This window comes from Podarcis raffonei, chromosome 3 (genome assembly GCF_027172205.1).
Source record: "Podarcis raffonei isolate rPodRaf1 chromosome 3, rPodRaf1.pri, whole genome shotgun sequence".
Taxonomy (NCBI): Eukaryota; Metazoa; Chordata; class Lepidosauria; order Squamata; family Lacertidae; genus Podarcis; species Podarcis raffonei.
In genome coordinates, this window is record NC_070604.1 from 21,362,883 (window position 1) to 21,387,004 (window position 24,122).

The window sequence follows — 24,122 nt, forward strand, 5'->3', positions numbered from 1 at the left end:
TCTTTGAAATATTAATTAAATATGACTGTGGCTTTGATTTGTTTTCAGATAACCCGGGTGCTGCCAACTGTTGATGGGCAGCTTCAAGGCGCCCTCTGCTCTCCTGCATGATGCTTCTTTATCTTGAAACTGGGCTTGGATCAGACGGCCTTTCAAATAATAGAGGACAGTCCTTCAAACAGAAATCTACCTCTGGGCAGGACACACGATCACCGTAGTTGTATTGCAACCCAATGATATGAATGACCTTATCACTTAAGACACGCAGACCAAGAACATATAAATGATATTTCATTTCCCCCCTCAAGCTACAAGTATATTTAACCTTTTTTTAAAGACTGAACTAGAATAATTTCCGCCATCCCTGATCCTCCTAAACAAGCAAAAAAGTTAAATAGTTTGACACGCTGCCCATTTGCGCAGCTTTAAGCCCCTGGCTTTTGTGCCGTATTCTAGGGTGCTTTAACAATTTTGAAAAAGTACCCCCTGGCATTTTTAAAAAGTGCTCTGATTATGGGTTAAATTTGATTTAATTCTATGAATATGCTTTTCTGCCCCTCTCCATAATTTATGCCCAGTGTGACTTGGCATTCAGCTGCATATTAAAGAAAACAGTGTTTAGAAAGAAGAATCTACAGCAGAACAATTACTACATTGGTGGTTGCTTTGGAGCAACACTGGTTTAGGCCACAAGGCATGTATAATAGAAATCCACATCCTATTTAAAACAAAGGCTTCTACCACCTGCTTTTTTCCACCGCCTATTTCAGCTTGAATTAAAATGTGCCGGTAGCTATGGATATACTTCCTAGCTTTCAAAGCCTTTCATCTGTTCGGTGTGCTTTTTATGCCATTCATCAGGCCTCAAACATTCTTCCCCTCCCCCCTTTTTTACTTGAGACAAACACTCAATTCCCTCTTTCTCATTTCCCCCACAAAGTTGCTTTTCCAGCTTGCGTTTTGTTGAAAGCCGCCCACCCGTACTCTTTCTGAATCGTTTAGTCCTTTAATTAAGTTTATATTTACAGGCTGAAGGAGGCACCTGCTTGAATTAACTCCAGACAACCATGTTTACCGCCCAGCCGCTTCTTCTCATGAGGCACTTGAATAAAATAGCTTAGAAGCTTGTGGTGCGTTTTATAAGATGTTTTATTGAACGTTTCTTCTTTTCCTTATGTTAGGTCAATAATGTATAAATCAAACTTTGGATTTATTATTATTTTTTTAAATGATAGGTTGTGAGAGCAAGAAAGGGTGGCCTTAACTAGGACTTTTTTCAGCCGGAACTTGCCGGAACTCAGTTCTGGCACCTTTCAGGTGGCGCCATTGCCATTCTAAGAGAACAAGGGAGGTGTTCATGGTGAATTCCGGCACTTCTTTTTCTAGAAAAATAGCACTGGCCTTAACAGTTTGGCCCTGTGCTGCTATTATGTACTGAGTTGAATAGGATCCAAATTGCAGCAGTCTGATTGGTCCTAGAACAATAGGATTCAGAATGCAGCAGTCTGATTGGTCCTAGAACAAGTGGATCCAGAATGCAGTAGTCTGATTGGTCTGCAGGGGCCACCCAATCCCACTCCAGGTGGAAGTGAATCTGCAACCTGATTGGCCTACAGGAGAATCCCGGAATTAGCCAATCATGTGGGGCCCATTGTGTAAATAATGTATATAAAGCAGGCATTTTGGGGGAACTTCCATTCCTCACTACTATGAGCTGAATAAAGAGCATGAAATCCATACTCGACTCTGAGTATATTTCAGCTACCAAGACACTCTGATTGTCTTATTTAAGCAGGTGCCAATTTTCCCCCGGGCAGCCTTCTTTCCAATATTGGGACTGGGGATAGCCACATGACTCCCAGGACCAATTCCCACCCACTTCTGTAGCTCCAAGGCTGGAAGGAAATCTGGTTGCTTGCCAGAAGGGAAATGAGTACTTGCCCCAGCTAGCATGATGAACAGAAATGTAGAAGCCTGGCTATTTTATTTGTTTATTGCATTGATATCCCACCTTTTGCTCCAAGGAGCTTGAGGTAGTGTACATGGTTCTTCCCTTCCTCATTTAATCTCCACAACAACCCTGTGAGGTAGGTTAGACTGAGAGGCAGTGACTGGCCCAAGGTCACCCAGTGAGCTTCATGGCCAAGTGGGGACTTGAACCCTGGTCTCCCAGGTCTTAGTTCAATACTCTACACAACACTGACTCTCCTAATTATGACAATTACTGTAGAAAGGATAGGCGTTACTAAGGGGAAACAAGGGTTGTTCGCACACTACACTGAGCATAGGTATAAGTTGTCCCCTACACATGCAGAATTGTTTGTGTGAAAGATTGTACATTTGTTCACTTGTACAACTGAACTATAGTGTACATGGGTAGAGACTGTACTTAACATATGGACTATAGTGTACATGGGTACTATTTGTATACACATTTTGTACACTCATTGGATGTAATGTGTGAACATCCCAAAGGATAGATTCCTTTCTAATTTGCTAGTATTCAGCATGGTTAATTCCATGATCTTCCATAGCTGCCACCATCACTGTCAAAACAAGTGTCATATTTTCAAAATCACAAGCTGCTGAGAAGGGCCCCTTTAGCCGATACGTTTTAATTGGGGCAAAATTAATATTGTGAAAGCCAGGGCATTGTTGGTCTGTTTGATCAACCAGGACCAACCTGGTCAAAACAGCCTTGATAGCTGTTGTAAAAAAAAAGGGGGGGGGGGAATGCATGGCCAAATACAGATCCTCTCTTCAGTAGACACTCCTGCCCTCTTTACCCTTTGAGTAATCAAAGCATCAGTTTGAGAGAATAACTATTGGTTATGGCTCAGGAAGATTGAGCCGGGGCTTCAGTGAATCAGTAGTTTGGATGAGTGAGTCAGAGAGAACGAGAAAGAGAGGGAAGGAGAGACTGAAACGGTGGCTCACAGGAAGAGAATGAGGGGTCTAGACTAGCTTTCTCAGACTCCTTCCAGATGTTTTGGACTACAATTTCTATCAGATTGGGCGAGGCTGTTGTAGACTAGAGGTCTGCTCCCTGCCCTGATTCAAGCAGGATAAGTTGAGAGACCCACAACATTGTCAACTAGTGTCAAACCCAAGGAGTCCATATGTAGTCTCATGCTGCTTTTGCTTTTATTTTTTTGTGCTGTTCTTTTCTGCTTGTGCGGAACCATGAATTCTAATATGATGATTAGAACATAGATATTAAAAGACAAATATAAGGGCTTGCCCACCTGTTGTGTTTTATAAGGCAGAAGATTGCTGGAATAACTTATAGTTAACACAGGTTGGGGAACCTGTGGGCTGTATTTTTTGAGGATTTTTTTTTGGGGGGGTGATCTGTTGAGAGCCACATGCTGATGCTGGGCAGGATGCAGCCAAAGTAGGTGAAGGTACCCCCTTTCTCATTTTTTATCCCTCCTTGCCAACCACATGAAATTAGACTGATGGTCACATGAAATCAGTCTACGCTGCCCACACCTGCCCTGATACGTAATGCTGGTGTCCACATATCCAACTGCCTCTTCTTCACATGGATGTTAATAGTTTTGGCATTGCTATGTCAGCAGTGTGATAAAGAACTGTGAAGCCATGGGTGGGTGGGTGTAATAAGTATACAGATACCATTCTCCATGGCCTCCATGTATTAAACATAGTGGTCACACATGCTGAAGTCTGCCAACCTCAATCATTTTAATCTTGTATAATTCCTGGCCCCATCTCACGTTGTCTTGGTCGCCTGGAAACTGCTCAGTAGATCTCTTCTCATGCTTCTCAACTAATGTCAAATGGCCCAGGCAGTGTGAGGGACATGGGCTGCAGATCAGCCAAGGATAGCATGAAACCTCCAGAAGTGTTTGCAATGCTGACATTCCGAAGGTTGTGCAGTGTGTTATCCTCCCATGCGGCCAGGGTCTTCTAACAACATCACTTTTGGGCCAAGTGTAGAAGCTGCTGTTTCACAGCCTCCCACACCATTAAGGGACCCTGTGTTGGATTTTGAAAAGGTTGTAGATTGCTCTGAGCAAACAAGCTTGAGATCTACTGTTGCTTAGCTTTCACCTCAGAACTCGCCTTTCAATCTCTGTCCCCATTTCAGAGATTTGGAGCCCAATGGCCAGCTTATCTGTTCCTTTTTCCATTTATGATTCTCTCTGCAGGTGGTCTGTTATACCTTATTCATGAATTCAGAGTTTAACTGAAGAAGTTGAAAAATCAATTTCCTTAGAAAATGCATGAGCGATGCACTTTCTTTCAAAAAGTTATATTCTGTTCAGTTTGCGGCGTCTTCTTTTTCCCAGGGTTTCTGCACTTCAACGAGGCAGCACCTTGTTTTCTTTAATTATGGCAGTAGATGAGGCCATGCAGTGAATCACCTTACCTTTTCCACTCCAGGAGATTTGCTAATCACATCTACCTCCTGTTCAGCTCATCTTCCTAGTGTGCTCATCCATGCAGCCAAGTAAGTGAATTTGCCCTTTAAGAAATTTACCTGTTTTTTTACCTGCTCTGAATTTATGTGGGAGGATTATTTACTCAAGCATATGTGCCTTAAATAAAGAAACCAAGGACACGGCCAGGCATATATAATACATATCAAGTACCCTATATGGTCCCTTTATCTTTACCTTACCCTATATGTATTTGTCTGAATTGTACATCTAATATCTACATGTAGTACAGCTACATATGGCTATCCCATAGGCAGTATTACAGTACAGTTGCCGGCCATTTCATGTGGGGGGTTCCATTTCCAGCCCCGCTCCCATTTCACCCCAGTTCCGCCCTTTGAATGATGCATTGTGTGACGTTTTCAGGTTGGCACCGGGCGTGTGTGTGACTTTCAAACACTCAGTAATTGGTCTTAAACAAAAACCCAGAGATCTCCTAGAAAGTGGAATCCTAGACTTACCTACCTGGAAGTAATGCCCATTGATTTCAATGAGACTTACTCCCAGGTAAATGAGCATAGGATTGCAGGCTTTAGTTCTGCCATGCTGCATAGCAAACTGCCTTTTTAATACACTGAGTTTCAAAAAGTGTTTGTTACACAGCATGATCAGGCTGCTGCCTGCCCCCCAGTCCAAAGTACTGTTGGGTAGGCAAAGTTGAATCACTTTTCTAAAGAATTTAGGTGTGTATGAAAATAAAGAAACCAAACACAAATATATAGAGGCTTGAATTCAGTTCAACAATTGTGCTAGCAGGAGCCAGCACAACAAATCCCGCTAGCAATGGAACTTTCCCCTTGTCCTCCCCCCTATGCCTCCACCAAATGGGCTCTGGGAGCTGGGAGAACCCTCAGAACCGCACACAGAGGGAGGAGAGGGACAATCATTCCGTCTGAGAAGCCAAAATGCTTGCACTGATGGAACGATCATAATAGCACAATGGTGAATCCCTCGCACACTGACTTAGCATGGGGTAGGAAATTATGTTGCCAATTGCTGTAATGGGACATCATGGGTTTTCAAATCAAACATCAATATGAACACAGTGAAGAACTGGTGCCTGACTGGGGAACCTTGTGGCCCTCTAGAGGTTATTGGACTCCAACTCCAATCGGTCCCAACCAGCATGGCAAATGGCCAGGAGTGATGGGAATTGTTCAATAGCGTCTGCAGGAATTCCCCTCTGATTTAGTGGCTGATTTGGTACCAAGATGAACTGGTTTCACTGACTTTTCTTTGATGATATCTGAAACCATTCTCAATGTCAAACACTTATCCTTCACAGCCATTAATAACTTCTCGTGAATGTGCTTCCCAAACTGTATTTGGGTCTTTTATATTCTATTCCTACCAGTTTATTAGCACCTTGTTACATAGTATACTGGGTGTCTTTCAATTGCACGAGATATTTGAATCACTCGTGTCCAACCAAGTCATTGACTAGCATGGCTCAATCATGTTAGAGGAGAAATGTGTCTTGAAAATCTGAAACCAGCTTGGGGGCTACATGTGATTTTGACTCCTGATCTAGCGATGAGAGTCATACATGAAGTGTTGGATGGGGTAACTGAACACAGGAACCATGTCTGTGGGTACACTTTTGGACCCAAGCAGGGGATTCTTGTACAGGTGCCTGCTTTCATCTGCACCTGACTCTTGATGAACTGAGATGCTGATAAAATGGGACTGGGAGTGTAGTGTGCAGGAATGCAGATCGTGGAAGTATATGAATTTTGTCTTTGGATTTGTTATAATGTTAATTGAAGAGGTGTGAGAAAGTTTGGAATCTCCTTTGAACAAAGGGCACCGAAATGCTTTATTATGTCATTTATTTCGGGATATAAGTAGCAAAAGTTAAGTTATCCCCTGAGTTATAAAAGAAAAGGCAGTCCACGTGAATTTTTCTTAAAAACCCTCTAATAAATAATTTTCAGCACTTCATAGTCGATTATTTGAAAGTAGGCCAGGGGCACTCTTTCCCCCTCCCTCTCTGTCTTCTTCACTAAGCTAAATGACAAAATAAAAAGGGCACCCAATGACACACTAATCAATATTCTGTTGGTCCATTTTATTTTTAGAGTTCCTTTGGAATGGGCAATCTTTCTTTCTTATAGCAACATTACTGTCATACCCTTTTATGCTAACTAGGTATATGAGAATGTTCTGTTTTCTTTCATTCAATAGTATTGACTGAGTCATGGAAAATAAGTAGCCTTTTAAAAAAAGCAACAGAGAGATGATATAAACACCCAATCTAATGCAATTGCCCTTCCATTTAGACTGTAAATTTTAGAGAGTCATCACCCAACCTCCCCAATCAACCCATACTTCCCTGGAGTGTTGTACTCTCTCTTCCTCTCTTTACTTATCCACTTTCTTCACACTAAAGGAAATCTATGGGATAATAAAATATGTTTTACAGCAGACCAATCACTGACACACTGTGTGGCCATTGCCACCCTCCATCTGTCATAAATTGCAAGAGTCAACACACCATAGATTATAATTGTCACAGGTTCAGGCTGTTTCTCAGTTTTGTAATCCGACAGACAAAATCCAGGGAGCCACACAGAACTTTGTATATCTAACGGTGCTTCTCACTTTTAAAAAGCACTTTCTTATCTCTACTTCCCTGTGGGTCTGAGTAAGCAGCTGGTGCATTCATCTGCAATGTTTTGGGCTTTTAAAAGAACAAAAGGGTTAATGTTCTCACTGGCCTGGCCTAAAAGAACTGCCTTGTTCATGGCTTTACTTACCAGTGATGACTCAAGCGAGAGAGGGATTTAAATTTTGTAAATTTCACGCTGAAATTACCTTGCTTCACCTTTTCTGAACTTTGGGTCAGATACAGTTGTCTGCTGGCTTCTGCACTTCTCTGAAAAGCATACCTACCTAACTCAGTGGTTCTCAAACTGTTTCCTCCAAGGAACACTTGAAAATTGCTGAGGGCTTGGGGAACCACTTAATGATTTTTCTGCCTGTTGTCACAATGGCAATACACAGTGCTAGATGCTGTGTGGCTTATTTTTATTGTATTTTTTATTGCTTCTTCTATCTCTTCTATTGTATGTACTGTATTGTATTACAATAAAATAAAGTACAATATAAGAAATAAAAGAAGCAATAAAAATACAATTTAAAATCAAAACAGCCTATCTTCTGAATGAAGCTTGTCGCAGCAGGAGGGGGAGACCCCCTGGCTTCTTCAGCAGCCTGCCTCATCTCTGCCTCTTGGTCCCCCTTCTCTCCAGCCTCCTCTTATGCCTCTGGTTCTGGACTGCTCTCTGCCACAACCTCTTCGTGCTCACTAAGCCCTGTTACCTCTTCAGTTTCTGACACCTCCTCTTCCCAATCTTCTCCCTCTGACCACTCATCATCATCCCACCACCAATCCCCTGGCTCCCTCCATCCCTCTGCATCCAGCCATTCCAAGACAATATATCAGAAGTGACCTGAGCATCCTTGCCACAGTGGATGTTGCTATCTCACGTTGGCAAGCCATTCTGGATGCCACTGCACTTTTGCATATCTAGCTGTAGGACAGTAGCATAATTTAGTATCCGGAACAAAATCCCTCCCTGCTTTTTCTTTCTGTTTAGAAGGATTTGGACTGGTATTTAATCATGAAAAGATTCATCTGTATACCACCCCCGCCCCTCAACAGTACAACAAGAGTACAATTGATCTTCCAGTCTAATCTTGCACAAAAGTCTCCATCCATTGCTGAAAGCAATTGCACTTTTGTGAGCTGAGCTGCAAACCTGTGTTATTTTACAAACAGTTCCAAATCAAATGAAAATGTAATCCCCAGGGCCAGACTATGTTTGTATATGTTACAAATCTTGTTCTGCACCCTAAACACCAAGTCCATTTACAGCACCATTACACAGCTGTAGCTCAGTGGCAGAGCCAATGCTTTGCTCACAGAAGCTCCCAGGTTTAATCCCTGCTGTTGCCAGGCAGGGCTAGGAAAGATTCCTGCCTTGAAACCATGGAGAGTCATTGCCAACCAACTTAGACCAGACTAAGCTAGATAGATCAATGGTCTGAGTTGGCAGCTTCTTGTGTTCCCATATAGCCAGCTGACTGTTGTGACTGAAAAGCAGCTGTCCTGATAGGATGGAAATTGCCGCCAAACCACTTGAGCATCTAGCTGATAAATCAAGCGCTCATCAGTTCCTTGGCACCAGATAACAGATGTCCAGCTCCAACATTAACCTTTCTATCTTGGTCCAGATCCTTCACCTCTTCCCCCTTTTTTCAGAAATATAATGAAGGCGATCACCAATGAAGCGGGTGGAGTTGGTGGGTCCAGGCACCAGCAGCTCAGGATTTAGACCAGGGGTAGGCAAAGCAAGGCCCAGGGGCCAGATGCGGCCCAATCGCCTTCTAAATCCAGCCCGCGGACAGTCCGGGAATCAGCGTGTTTTTACATGAGTAGAATGTGTCCTTTTATTTAAAATGCATCTCTGGGTTATTTGTGGGGCATAGTTATTTGTTCATTTCCCCCACCCAAAAAGAATATATATAGTCTGAGGGATGGTGGACTGGCCCATGGCTGAAAAAGGTTGCTGACCCCTGATTTAGATCCTAGATGCTGCTACAACCAGGCCTGTGGATCAGGGCAAATATCTTGTTTCAGGAAGGCTGTGTAAGAATTCATGCAAGCAATTGCTCATATGGACTGGATTCCCACCCCTCCTTCTGGCAGTTCTAGTGCTGAATTCTAAGCTACATTTGACACATTGGCAAGTTTTAATATTAGTTTTGGGATGGAGGGAGTTGCCAGAAGGGAAACTAAGAAAAATAATAATGCAATGTGTAAAAATGATCCATGTGCCTCTGGATGGTCATACATAACTGCACAATTATTTTTGGCAGGATCCTGCACTAACTTAGGACTGTGTGTGCAGAATATGACATATGCCCTTCAATAATACCGATACCAGGGCAAGGTAAAACATAAAATAATGCTTCTTTTATGTATTGGGCTAGGATCAGGGCGACCAGGGCTCAAATTTCCACTTTTGTGAACTTGTGCCAGTCACTGCCTCTCAGTTTAACCTACATCACAGGGTTGATGTGAGGATTAAATGAGGAGGGGAAGAACCATGTAAGCCACCTTGAGCTCCTTCGGAGAAGAAGGTGGAATATCAATGCAATTGATTGATTGATTGATTGATTGATTAATTGATTGATTACTGGCCTTAAAACATCAGCAACCAAAATTAAAAATGGCTAAAGAGGGGACACATAGAAGAAAACCTCTTCACCCCAGTATGGCTCCCCTTTATCACATACACAGTACAACAAGACAACAACAAGAATCCACCAACAGCTTACAAATCAATCTGTCTTACTTGACCCAACAAGCCTTTCCCCCACCCTCCACAGATGCAAACAAACCCCATTGCAGCCAACCACAGACAACCAGCCATACCCTGGGCCCTCAATTCTCTCACTCCCAAGGAAATGTGACAAGCGAATAGAAAGAGAACCTATCTAGTTGACGCTGACACAAAATCCCACACATACACTGTAAAAAACCCCCCACAAATTTCACCACCACACCTCCTCTCCCTGCCCTCTTCTTCCTGACTTCATACTGTACTCCACACTAATGTCTCATAACAAATATAACTGATCTGTATAAAAGACTGTAAAACTTGAAAAAGCAGATAAGACATGTACTTTTGTAAACCAAGAAATTTTTTTTTTAAAAAAAACCAGCTAAAGAGAAAAGGCTAAAACAGTCTCTCATTAGAATCCTATAAAGCCTGATTAAACAAACGTCTTTTCCTGCTGCCAAAAAACAACAAAGCAACTGTGGTACCTTATGCTCACCTGTTGTCTATGTCCATGGAGTTTTTGAGAATTGATGCTTTTGAATTATGGTGCTGGAGGAGACTCTTGAGAGTCCCAGGGACTGCAAGAAGATCAAACCTATCCATTCTGAAGGAAATCAGCCCTAAGTGCTCACTGGAAGGACAGATCGTGAAGCTGAGGCTCCAATACTTTGGCCACCTCATGAGAAGTGAAGACTCCCTGGAAAAGACCCTGATGTTGGGAAAGATGGAGGGCACAAGGAGAAGGGGACAGAGGACGAGATGGTTGGACAGTGTTCTCGAAGCTATGAACATGAGTTTGACCAAACTGCAGGAGGCAGTGGAAGACAGGAGTGCCTGGCGTGCTCTGGTCCATGGGGTCACGAAGAGTCAGACATGACTAAACGACTAAACAACAAGAATGCTCACCTGTAAGAGGAGAGCATTCCACAAATGTGACATTGCCACAGAGAAGTCTCTTTCCTGTATCACCACTGAATAAGCCTCCCCTAGCAGTGGAACATGAAGAAGCCCCCTCCTTCTGATCTTAAAAACATGGTAGACTGATATAAGAGACATGTTCCCAAACCATTTACGGATTCAAAGGTGAGCAACCAGCATGATGAATGGGGCTCAGAAGTGAATAGGCAACCAATGCACTGCTTGAAGACTGGTGGAATTTATGGCTCCTTCAGACAACTTGCTTATTCACTTGCACAAAGTTGCAGAGGTTATATGAGGGGCATTCATTATGATTTGTCTGCTGTGAGGTTATAGGAGACTCAAGTATTTATCTTGATTTGCTTGCGTGGAGGTTATAAGACTTCCTGCCCATCTATTGTTATTTCCTCATCACCTTCCTAACACAAAGCCCTCCCTTTTAAAAAAAAAGTTGGTTTTTGTTGCACAAGAGTGCTTTAGCGCACTTCCTTTGTGCAAAACTAAATTTCTGGCATGTTGTTGAATACTTCCCACAAAATAGTGGCCGTCTGGGGTGACCATGATCTCTCCTTGCTTTACCAGTCAGAATTCTGGCATCTGCATTCTGCACCAATTAAAGCTTCTGAATTGTCTTCAAGGGCAACTCCATGTACGATGCATTACAATAATCTGAACGTAAGAGAGAATATTATGAAAATGATATACAGGTGGTACATGACACCAGTCAAGCTTGCAAAAATCTATCATTTGCCCGATAATAAATGTTGGAAATGCAAAGAAAATGAAGGTACATTCTTTCAACTTTGGTGGACGTGCCCAAAGATTAAGGCTTTCTGGGAGATGATCTATAATGAAATGAAAAAGGTATTTAAATATACCTTCCTGAAGAAACCAGAGGCCTTTCTCCTGGGCATAGTCGGCCAATTGGTGCCAAAGAAGGATAGAACTTTCTTTATGTATGCAACAACAGCAGCAAGAATACTTATTGCAAAGTATTGGAAGACACAAGAGTTACCCACCCTGGAAGAGTGGCAGATGAAGGTGATGGATTATATGGAATTGGCGGAAATGACTGGCAGAATCCGAGACCTGGGAGAAGAGTTGGTGGAAGAAGACTGGAAGAAATTTAAAGACTATCTTCAGAAACACTGTAAAATTAATGAATGTTAAAATGATGTTGGATTGAAAATAAGTGGCATTAGCAACAAAGTTAATAAGAATATGCAAAAATGAATTGATAATGGATGAAAATATAGAGTTATAATATGTTAAGATATAGAGTTAAGATAAACGAAAGAGGGTAAGGATTTGCTGATTTGATTATTTAAATAGGAATACAAAAAGGGGAGGTGTGAGGAGGTCAAGGAAACAAGCTAATGAGTTTAAAGTTACTAAAAACGGATTTGTTTTTAAATTTTTCACTTATTTGTTTTTTGTATTTTGTATGACTTCTCTTTTGTATTTTTTTCTTTTTATGTGACTTTTTTCTATTTTGTAAACTTATGTTTTTGTAAAATCTCAATAAATATCTTTTTAAAAAAATACAATAATCTGAACGAGAGGTTACCAGAGCATGGACCACTGCCCTTATAAATAAACAGTTGTAGCTGGGCAGACCAGCTGAAAGTAGAAAGAAGGTACTCATCACCACCACTTAGTTTCAAGTGAAAACTGTGAATCTCCCAATACCCCCATACTATGTTACCTGCTCCTTCAAGGGGAGTGTATTCTCATCCAGAACAGCCTCTTCACAGTATCTCCATCTTGCTAGAATTCAGTCGCAGTCTTTTCGCCAATATATAGCCCATTACTTATAGTAATTGTTGAAATCCTAAGTATTTCACATTAGATATTGTCCAATAAAATAATGTTGATAGAACTGAAACGAATACATTTACTGGAGGCAGGGGGCAGCATCGTTAACGCAATCCATTAACAACAGAAGACCAGACTTGCATAGATGGAACATATCCGGGTGTTTTGTGCAAAAACATATTGGCGTTTTTATTTGCTTTCAATATACAAAAGTTCTTTATTAGTAAACAATGTTACAGGATTTTCTGCAGATACCGGAGAAACAATAAAAGATAGCCAATTACAACAAATGGGGGGGGGGAATCAATATTTTAAACGAGCCAGAAATAGGAAAGATATTCTGTGTGGTTTTTTTTTAAAAAAATACATTGCATTTTGAACCTTACTGGTAGGACAGTGTAGAAAAGGGCTTTTAAGATGAAAAGCAGGTTAAATATTGAATCTGTGTTTGGAGGGCCTCATTGCACAGATGCTTACACATAGCAGTTGACTGCTAGAATGAGCCTTTCCTCCCCAAAAAGCAATCAGCACTGTTGGACCAGGCAATGCGGATCATCTCTTTGGTGGTGCTGGTGAGGTGCAAGAGCATCTTCCACTCCACACCCCTGGGTCGGATGAAGGGCTTTCCATTCCCTGACACATGCATCTGTGCACAGGGAAGTCTCCAGATGGGTGAGATATATGGGTATTTCTTGATGGATGAGGACAAATACATGATTTTCCAGATGATGGCTTGGTTGCACAATGATCACTGTGGCCAAAATTACAGAAAATAAGTATTGTATAAACACTGGTGGCAGGATCCCTGAAGGGAAGAGAACTTGTTGTGCAGTTCCCTTGCAGATGTGTGAGCATTTTTGTTTTGTTTCGCCAATTCTTATACTGCCTAATTGCAGTCATCTCAAAGCCATGTACAAGTAATTCATTGCAATAAGAATGAAAACCAGTTGAAGCGAAGACACCAGAATTCAGTCTAAATGCTTGCTGAATTTAACAAGCTTTCAGTAGATTCTGGGAGATCAACAGGGTAGTGACCTGCCTGACCTCAACAGGAGGGAAGTTCCATATAATTCAGCCTACAATACTCAATGCATGGCTGCTGGCGGATGCAAGCTATTTATCCAAACCATGGTGCACCAACAGAGACTCCCTCAACAAAGAGGAGGGCTATAATGAGTCAGGTGGTCCTTTAAGGTATCCTGAACCCAATTTGTTAAGGGCCTTGTAAATTAATACAAGAACCCTGAAGGCCATTAGGATATGGACATCCAGAGCAAGTTGTATGTGACTGAGCAGAACACATATACCGGTAACTTCTACTTTTTGAATTAGGAAGAGCTTGCACACGTGAACCAGATTATTCAACTAAGGATATATTTGCCTTGCACAAGTTTATTTCATAAACTGCTAAGCAAATGCCACATGTGGAAGAAGATCCTGGGATCTTGTAGCCCAGTTCTTCAGGCAAGATCTAAAAGAAAATCCAGTTTAAAACCATTTGTCCCCTTACTTGCACTTAATTATTCCACTAGGGTTTTATAAAGCTCTATGCGGCCTAGGACCCATGTACCTACGGGACCGCCCCTCCTGGTATGCCCCACGGAGGACCTTAAGGTCCACAAATGACAATATTTTGGAGGTCCCAAGTCTTGTGATTAGGTGGTGGTTAGGTTGGTGTCAACTAGGACCAGGGCCTTTTCAGTACTGGCCCCAGTACTGGTGGAACGCTCTGTCACAAGAGAGTAGGGCCCTGTGGGACTTGACATCTTTCCGCAGGGCCTTCAATACAGAGCTGTTCCGCCTGGCCTTGGAATTCAGTCTGACCCTTATGTTTCCCTCCCCTTATGGTTTTGACTTTTAAAATGAGGCTGCATTTTAAATTGCATTTTAACTTGTATTTTAAATTGGTTTTTTTCTTTTTTCTTATTATGTTTTTACTGAAATTTTATTGGTGTTAGCCGCCCTGAGCCCGGCTCTGGCCGGGGAGGGCGGGGTATAAATAAAATTTATTATATTATTATAGGCATAAATATTAATAGGGGATGGGCGATTTAATTCTAGAGGCCAAATGCTTGACATATTTTGCTTTATTCTTCTTGCCAAGTGGCACAGAACTTTTCTCTGTTTTAGTTTTTGAAGGTTAAAAACAAGCACTTCCATGCTAGATCATGAACTGGATGGGGCTTCCTTGCTAAATGAGGAAACACATGTACAAGCTGTGAATTCATTGAGTTTGCCTGTCCCAGGTGAGCATATAGAAAAAGAAGCTTAAAAATGAAGGTAAGCAGTGATCAGCCAGTCTGCCAGTGGGAAGCTAGAAGTCTCCCTGCCTGACACTGCTTCTTTCTTCCCAAGCAATAAATCAGCACAATCAGGGGTGCCAACTTGATTAAAATATTGGGGGGCCCAGATAAGCCCTGTCCTGCATAATCGACCACATGATGCGGTGCGCACACACCATTTGAATGGCAGTGTCCATCAATTGGTGTGGGGTGCCTCAAATATTTTAGGACTTGGCTCCTATGAGCATTACTGCTTTGTTAGGAAGGCTTTAGCTCCAGGTTGGTGTTATAGCATGGCCAAACAATACATAATGCTAATTATGCCAAAATGCAAAAGATAAAAACATATTCAGACCATTGCTCATATTCAGATGATTTGTGGTTGTGGATCAAATTATCCATGATGCTAAACACACAAATCCTGCTGGCAGCAATGGGAGCTTCCTTTCTTGGATAGCAGTAGCTGGGCAGGATGTCAACTGAGTCTGTAGTGGGGAAGAAAAGAGTTAACCCCCATGTACCACAGTTCATATTCTCATTGGAGCTCCCAGCAGATTCTATTTAACATTTAAAATACCTTTTGCATCTTATGTAGTTTGATCCACAGTCACAAATCTACTGACTCTACGTACTCACCTGTTACATGTGGAAACCCTAGAATTTGTGCTAGTGCTTAACTCGTTGTATGAAAGGAAGTGCAGTGTAAAGAAGTTTAGATCTGCCTTTCAAATAATAGGAATTATGCTTACCTGGTAAAAGCCCCATTCAATAGTAATGCTTTAGCGTTAAGCAACGAGAGCATTCCAGGTATGAAAGCAGGTTTCCCCAGTGCAATTCTGTTGTTTTGGAATAAGTTGCAATCTGCATGGGTCATTGGTACCCTTGTTCTAGGAGCACTGCTTCAACTCCCTTGTAGCAGATTGGGACTGTGAATGAAGCCTCTCATAGCAATTGTAAGTGTTAAGCAGTATAGGCGAGGAACAGGGGTGTTTTGATTAATATTACAGGTGAATTAGGTGTGGTGGTCCCTCAATATCCCATCCTTGCAGCCATCACTAATGAGCAGGGCCATCTTGGAGCCCCTCTGCTGCAAAATAGCATCGGCCGTATCATGAATGCTCTTTGAAGATAGTATGATTGGCATATACCTGAAGTGTAGATCTTAGGTTGCGGTTGGGACCTGCCCTAATTGGTGAGCTCTGATATGTCCCAATCTAGAGACCCCATGATGCCAGTAGTACACTACGATTGGTACTCACCAGTACTGTCGGTTTCTGAGGGCATTATGGGGTCACTAGAGCCGTTCCTTAATATGGACTGCAACTTGCCTCTAATATTGACACATGTTTTTATGCCCTGTTGGCAATTGGTTCCCATTAGATATATTGGGGGAAAGTGGACGTCTTTCTTTTCCTTTACTGTTTGTGACTCAGATGACTGTTTGAACTTGCCAAGTCGGCAAAACTGATTGGGAGCCGCCCACTTTCCCAAAGAGATTTTCTTCCTGCCTCCTTGTGACCTAGTTGGAGCCAGAGCCCAATCCAATGACCCCATTATGCCAATAGGAGATCTGTGACAGAGTTTCTCATGACAAGAATTAAGGTGCTTGCATCAGCTGAGGCATGTGTGTGCATGGTTGTTCTGGGGAATCTAGAAGCTTGCCCTCTCATTTTGTGTTATTTTAGTTGGCCTAATAAAGAAATTGCCCCATTATAGATGTGGAATTATCACATCTCTAGCTTAACTAGGCCATGGCTTGAGAGGTGGTATACTCACTTCCTATAGTCAGTTTTATCTTCAGACTTCCCTTTGCTTAAATTGCCTGCCCCATTATATTTCAGAATATTTCCATATAACCACTGAAGCATCATACCCGCCAGCTTAAACCTGCCACTATTTTGCCTTTTTAATGTTATACTCAATAAATATAAAGATAAAAATTACTTTGGGCATTTCCATATATTTTAAAAAATAGACTCGTATGTTTGTGAAAAATATAAATATAAAAGTAAAATATTTGTTTAAAATATCATATCACCAATATTTATTTGTAATAAACAAAGCTATGATGTTTCTATGCTGCATTCTAGCACAACATATTTCTTGCTTCCAAATGAACATTCAATACTGGATCACTGCTATTATCAACAAAACATAGGTCACTTTCCATGAACTACATCAAGAGATCTGCACATAGGTTTCTGTGTGCCTATCACTTGCTGGATCAGAAACCGTGGGCTTAAAACCCCATTACTTCAAAGTGGATATAGAGCGGCCCTTTTAATTTCTCTTGGGAGTCTGAATGTCTGTCCCCATCCACATTGACACAGCCAGTCATGTTCATCCAGAGGTGGAATTATGTCCTTATTCTTTTCAATGCACTATTTCAAAGGTGCTCCCTTTTTAATTTGGGGTTTAGGACATGTATGCATTGAACTTCAATAATGTATATGGGCATGAAAAGTGCTATATCAATGTTAAGTATGTAATATGTATGCAGGAGGAAAATTCACACATGAAGTATTTCTTGTAGATGTAATAATTACAGCAGTTGCCCACCGACAGAAACAAATCATTTTTAAGCTGCATAACCTCTTGCCTTTTTTAGTAATGGGAGCTGCTGCAATGAAAATGTTGAAGAATGTTCTGACTGCATACATGGTTTTCCTTTAGGATCAGTTTTGGAAAGTTTTGAGCCTTATATCCTGAAACAGTACTTAGCAGTGATGTATTTTAAAAGTTTTCTAGAGTTGAATTGGTTTTGTGAAGCATGCTTAAAATCTTGGTAAAATGTCAAATCTGATTCAGTTATTATTGAACTATGGCTGCGTCACTGGATAGTCATATGACTTTAAATCTGCAATACTATACAGATGTACTTGGGACCAGTGCTATTTTTCTAGAAAAAGAGGTGCTGGAACTCACCCTTACTCTCTTATAATGGCAATGGCGCCTACCTGAGAGGTGCTGGAACTAAGTTCCAGTGAGTTCCTGCTGAAAAAGTCCCACTGAACTTATTTCTAAATAGGTTGCACTGTGAGAGCACCGGAGTTCACAATGTTGTTGCTGGCATCCATATGACTCAAGCAACAATGGAGTGCGACTTCAGGGTGAAGTCCAACTGCTACATTAACAGCAGTGAAGTGACCTCCCCAGGGCACAAGCCTGGAGTGTGTATGGACGTCCTGGGCTACCCAGACATCAAGACTCCCCTCTCTTGGTCTCACTGATGGGGTCCAAAGGAAAGCAGAGCAATATATTTGGCACCATCTTGGCTGCAGTTGTTGCTGGAAGGAGGTGTACAAGGCACCATGCAACTGTCTTAGGGACTCCACTCTGGATTTGTGTAGGGTTAACATAATGTCAGTAATAATAGCAGCATAATTAGGGTGCAGGACTCACCCAAGAGATTTTGTGGCATGAGGTGAAAGAGAATATGACACCTCCACTCCCAGCCCATTCCATGTACTCTTAAATTTTACTGCAACACTGACAACTTGACAGTGTCTCCCACCATCTCTGGGGAACAGGTGAGGAGGAGGAGGAAGGCAGGCTGCATGGGACACAGACTCTCACCTCCCAGTACCTGCTGCCCGAGGCGGCTGTCTCACTCTACCTAATGGTAGAGCCGGTGTTGTCTTGGTGTCAGCTGGCTTCAAAGTGCAACTAGTTTGGAAACTTTGCACTAGACTATCAGTTAAGGTCGTTGAATTGCTTGAAGAAACCAATGTAAATAGTATTAATTTTAAAATGGCACTTACCTTGAATGCAATCTTATGTCTTTGCTTTCATAGGTAACATGATAATCCAAGATGACAAATATGGGATATGACCTAGAGTGTCGCCCCCCCCCCCGCAAACAGACCTATTTATTCAAATTGTATGGAAAACCAAATAAGTGAAAACTAAATTAAATGAAAAACAGATACCTGTACACTCTGCCAGCATTTTAAATAGACAAGGTCCAACATATACCTGTGGAGTGATAGAGTACTGTAGAATCTTGCTTTTCAGAATAATAAACAGTACTGATGTTGAAAAATGAATAGGCTTTTTTTTTAGTGGAGAAATAAGACAGGTCTGTTTTTTTCAAGTGAATCTTGAATTTCAAATCGGTTAGCATAATCATTTGAGTTAATTATAAACCAGGCTGTAGATGAAAATGTTAGGTTCAACTACAACCTTAGTCTACAAGTGCAGTTTCAGCCTTTTGGAATATTCTGGTCCCCTGGTATTACTATTTAATTTTGTAATATGTAATGCTTGAGAATAAGATTTAAAATAAGACTTACAATTCATCTTAGTGTGAAAATATTCATTTAAGTGCAAGGCAACAAACTGATTCAGTTTGAATAAATGTTTAACTCATCAGATTTAACAATGATGAATCAAATGTGAAAACTAGTAACTTTTATTGATAACACAACTATATATCTCTTATAAAATCACATGGGATCGCAATATTGTGCATGAAATATTTTTTTCTTTAAGAAAATAATTTATCTGTCATAATCACAACATAGAATCTCTTCAATTACTGTAGGTATATTTTCTTGCAATGCTCTGGCTGTCAATAAATAATGGATCCACAGAGGCAACCTTAGCAGCTATAAATGAGTGAATACAGTTTAAAACTGCTGTCAAATCTTGAAATTCTAGTTCCTGAAATGAGAGCAAAAGAAAAAAAGTGAAAAAAGGTGAAATATAAAGTTTCACACATTTTATAGGTCAAAATGCATCAAGAGCGTAAAAAGTAACTTCTTCTAAATTATACGCCAAATGCAACCTTCTTTAACATAATCTTTTCTCATGAATGAAGAATAATGTTTCCCCTCAAGGTAGGCACCCCTCCCCCACCGTTGTTGTTGTTAGAATTTACCGTATTTTTCGCCCTATAGGACACGCTTTTTCCCCTCCAAAAATGAAGGGGAAATGTGTGTGCGTCCTATGGGGCGAATGCAGGCTTTCTCTGAAGCCTGGAGAGCGAGAGGGGTCGGTGCGCACCGACCCCTCTCGCACTCCAGGCTTCAGGAAGCTATCTGCAAGCCTTGGAGCCCGGCGCAACTTCCTGCTGGGCTCCCTAGGCTTGCGGACAGCAGCCTGCATCCTGAAGCCTGGGGCACGCTGAGCAGCGCGCCCCGGGCTTCGAGCAGATATCTGCTAGCCTGGGGAGCCCGGCGGGAGTTCCTGCCGGGCTCCCAAGGCTTGCGGATAGCAGCCTGTTCTGGGGGCTGGGGTCGGGGGAAGTTCGGGCTTCCCCTGCCCCAGCCCCGCGCCTGGGGGGGGAAAATTCTTTATTCCCCCCCCCAAAACTAGGTGCGCTCTATGGGCTGGTGCACCCTATAGGGCGAAAAATACGGTATATACTGCCCTATATCCAGAGGTCTCAGGGCGGTTCACCGTCTTTTGAACTGAAGTCTTTTGAAATCTTCTCAAGTTAAAATCTTAAAGTCCTTGCAGTTGGTTTGTTCTGCTGTTTGTGATCTCATTTCTTCTAGCATGCACATGTACTTTAGTTCAATTAAGCTCTAATTAAGAGGAGAACCTCTGTTTCTTAATGGCGTTGGCGTTGGAGGGTTTTTACCAGGTGAAGTGCTTTTACACTCAGCACCTCCTTGCCCCCCACATTCCATGCTGGAGTGAGAGCCCAGGTACCGAGGCGGACTGTGAGTGAAGCCCTTTCCCCTCTGTCCCGGGGCGGGGGGTATGCAAGGATGATTACCCCTTAATTACCCCTAAATTATCCTTGTTTTTCCTTCGCCAGTGATTTCCGACTGTCGCAGGGGCTGCCTCCATTAAAGCAGAGCGGAACCAGAAGCCTCATTAATGCTTTAATTATTTATCCCTTAAACATCCAGTGAGTGCATGAGCAAAAAATATACATAATGGTACTTATAGATCTATTAGTAATACGTAATCTATTGCAAAAGAATTTGTGCATCACACACTGCATATGCCCTTACCAGATGCTCAGTGCTGTTTTCCAGCACTAGACCAAGCTCAAACACTTATTTCCTTCTGCTGTTTGTCCAGCAGTTGTTCAAGTATTATTCATGCAATCAATGGGTCTTAAGTCAGTCATTACTAAGTAAGAATGTGTTTTGGTTCACTTATTGCTTTCAGCCTTCCTGGCCCTTTTATGAAGTCCCATTGATTTCAGTGGGTCTACTCTAAGCGAGGAAGCTGCATTGAATTCAATAGGACTTAGAGCACAATCCTAACCATGTCTACTCAGAAGTAAGTCTGGATCCAAATGAGAGATTCTGTGTGAGTTGCTGGAGATAGGATTGTGGGAGCCACTTTATGTATTCGTAGATTAAAGAAGAATGTCACCTTGTATATTTCTAGTGCTGCTGCTGAAATGTCAGCTAAGGGAAAGTTTGAAATGAATGCTCAAGTTCCTCCTCAGGTGAAACACTATATGAATTTCAAAGGAAGTCAGAACCATTTTAGTAAGACTAGTGAAGTTTCTTAGGGTGCTTGGAACATCTCTAAGCTGTCACCAGATCTGGCCTAAAGCAAAATTCAAAGCTTTAGGCCAGGGTTTGTCATTCCCTCATTTGGTATTACAGCTGAAGAATTTCAAAAGAAGCTACAAAAAAAGAAAAGAAAAAGAGTGTTCACAAGGCTAGCAAAAGTTCTCAGGGAGGTTTCTTACATCCTCATTTTTTCAGCTTCGTGGTTCAAATTACTACTTTGTCTCACTACATTACAGAAGGATAACTAAAAGCTAATCCTTCTGGGATTGCAAAATTGCTTAAACTGGAGGCCTGTACACAGTTGTGGAGCACTGAAAGCAATACGGATTACTTGCATTTAGGGGCTTGTAAGGATATGGATGCAGGAAAAACTGCTTTCTGTTCCCTCTGTCCCTGAACTGTAGCAAAGTGAACAGCTCTCTACTGAGTTAAGTTTCCCTGTAAAATGAGAGAGTACTGGAGATTTATGTCTAGAGGTTGGTCAGAAGGGAAGAAAACTCCATGGAGGCATTACTAGTCCCCAGGCACCATAAGTATGCAGTTCTCTATAATTTAGAATCTGCTTTCACCTTCCAGAAACCTCTTAGCAACTTTATGCAGCAAGTTTTACTTTCTCTTCTGCCCATATTCCTTCTCCCTGTTTCAGGTCCAACCTACACTGGGGCTTGATACAATTCCAGCAGTAGCCACCAGCCAGAATGTCACACATCTATGCTATCAAGTGGCAAGTTAAAAACTAGAGGCCCATTTCACATAATCAAGGAAAATGTCTTGAGCGATGAGCAATGCTTAAATTGCTTTTGTGTGCACTTTAACCTGTTCTTGTACAACAGTTTGTGTCCTTCTTCAAATGAAGATTCCTAGAACTGATATCTTGTACAGTGGTACCTCGGGTCACAGACCCTTCAGGTTACAGACACCGCTAACCCAGAAATAGAACCTCGGGTTAAGACCTTTGCTTCAGGATGAGAACAGAAATCGTGCAGCAGCGGTGCAACGGTAGCAGGAGGCCCCATTAGCTAAAGTGGTGCTTCAGGTTAAGAACAGTTTCAGGTTAAGAACGGACCTCCAGAACGAATTAAGTTCTTAACCTGAGATACCATTGTACAGTCAGGGATAGGGGTGGTGATGGGAGACATCTGTACCCCCAAAATATGTGAAACAATGAAATACATGGGGAGTTTAAGAGAGGGATGTCTCTTTCTACCTGCAGATACTTTTCACTGAATATTTATTTCAACAATCAGTATACCACTCAATCACAGCTGGTTGTACAGGAGTCCCAATGCAACTCAATAAGACTGAAATGAGTTAAAACTATGAAATCAGAATTCAATTTAAAAGCCTGCTGGATTTTTTTTTTAAGTCTTCAGTAAGCACTGGAAGTTCAACACTGGGGGCCTGAGTGATCTCCGTTTCAAAAGTGTTTCACAAAATTGAGCCTTCTTTACTGAACATGCAGCTCCTTGTGAATTCAAGCCATGGGCGACCACAAACAGTGGCTACTTTGAAGACCTCAGGGATCAGGGAGTCCCTGAGGTATCCTGGTCTCTAGTTGCTAAGGCTTGTGAATTAATACAAGAACCTTGAACTTGGCTGGTGGTATATGGGCAGCCAGTGTAAGCTTTTGAGCCCCAGGGATATGTACAGTATATAGATTTTTTTTATTTTTAAAAAGAAATTTAAAATGTACTGTATGCTTACATTTGGAAGGAAATATTGGTGGAATGTTTGCTTTTAAAAGCCAGTGTACACATCCCTCAGACGTTTCTCAATGTTCATAAGTCCCCTCCCCCCCCGCTAAACCTACACCAGTTCCCCTGCATATCTGCCAGCTATGATACACTGAAGAAAAAAAAAATCTCACTGTTTGAAAAGACAGTTCCATTTATGTTATTGTTATCTATACGGTATGTTTTTAAGCACCCTGGCTTCCCAACAGGTATGTTGAGGTACTGAACATAGCCCTTCACACTTCTGCACAAATCAAAGTGCTAGCTAGTTGCTTTTGGACCCACTACATTTTACATATTCCTTCTGCACAAAATTTCTTCACATAAATATGCTTGTGTCTCAAGGATACTTGTTGAGCAGTAAACTAATCAGCAAACTGCTTTCCTACCAGACGGCACATTATTGACCTTGAAAACAGTCCCTGTATAACAGCAGAGCAATCAGAACAATGAAATTACTTTGAATTTCAACTGTTTTGAATGCAGCTTGCTACTGATGCAAGACGTCAGTCAATATCAGTAATATCTATAGGTTATCCTGTTGATATCGATAGAAATAAGCACACAGGAAGCGCAACACCATCAAGCTCAAGCTCCTGAAAATAAATATGTGGTAGCATTTTGATCATGTTATGCCTTTGCTTTGTCACCTGCAGTGGCTCCCAGTCCATTTCCAGGCCCAATTTACTGTTTTTATTCTTTAAAGTCCTAAGTGGCTTGGGACCAAGTTACCTGAAATAGCACCTTCTTGTATATGTAAATACAGTGGTACTTCGGGTTAAGAACTTAATTTGTTCCAGAGGGCCGTTCTTAACCTGAAACTGTTCTTAACCTGAAGCACCACTTTAGCTAATGGTGCCTCCCGCCACCGCCACACGATTTCTGTTCTCATCCTGAAGCAAAGTTCTTAACCTGAGGTAATATTTCTGGGTTAGCAGAGTCCTGTAACCTGAAGCGTCTGTAACCCGAGGTACCATTGTACTGAAATCTTCAGATGCTCTGCTCTAAAGTGGCTGAACCAAATGAAGAGAGTCAGAAACTGCTACGTCAGGGGTAACCAATGGGCTGCACTTTGGAAGTTGTT

At 41.7% G+C, this 24,122-nt stretch overlaps 1 protein-coding gene across 3 annotated transcripts in view; it reads right to left on the reverse strand.

The window, feature by feature from the left end:
• Positions 1 to 19,221: 19,221 nt before the first annotated feature.
• Positions 19,222 to 24,122, reverse strand: part of SNTG2 (syntrophin gamma 2) — a 218,262-nt gene continuing 213,361 nt past the window's right edge. For all 3 annotated transcript variants that reach the window (XM_053380786.1, XM_053380785.1, XM_053380787.1), the window contains one exon: positions 19,222 to 19,488. In XM_053380786.1, coding sequence (XP_053236761.1) covers positions 19,357 to 19,488 — 132 coding nt within the window. In that variant the 3' untranslated portion in view covers positions 19,222 to 19,356. The remainder of the gene's footprint in view (positions 19,489 to 24,122) is intronic.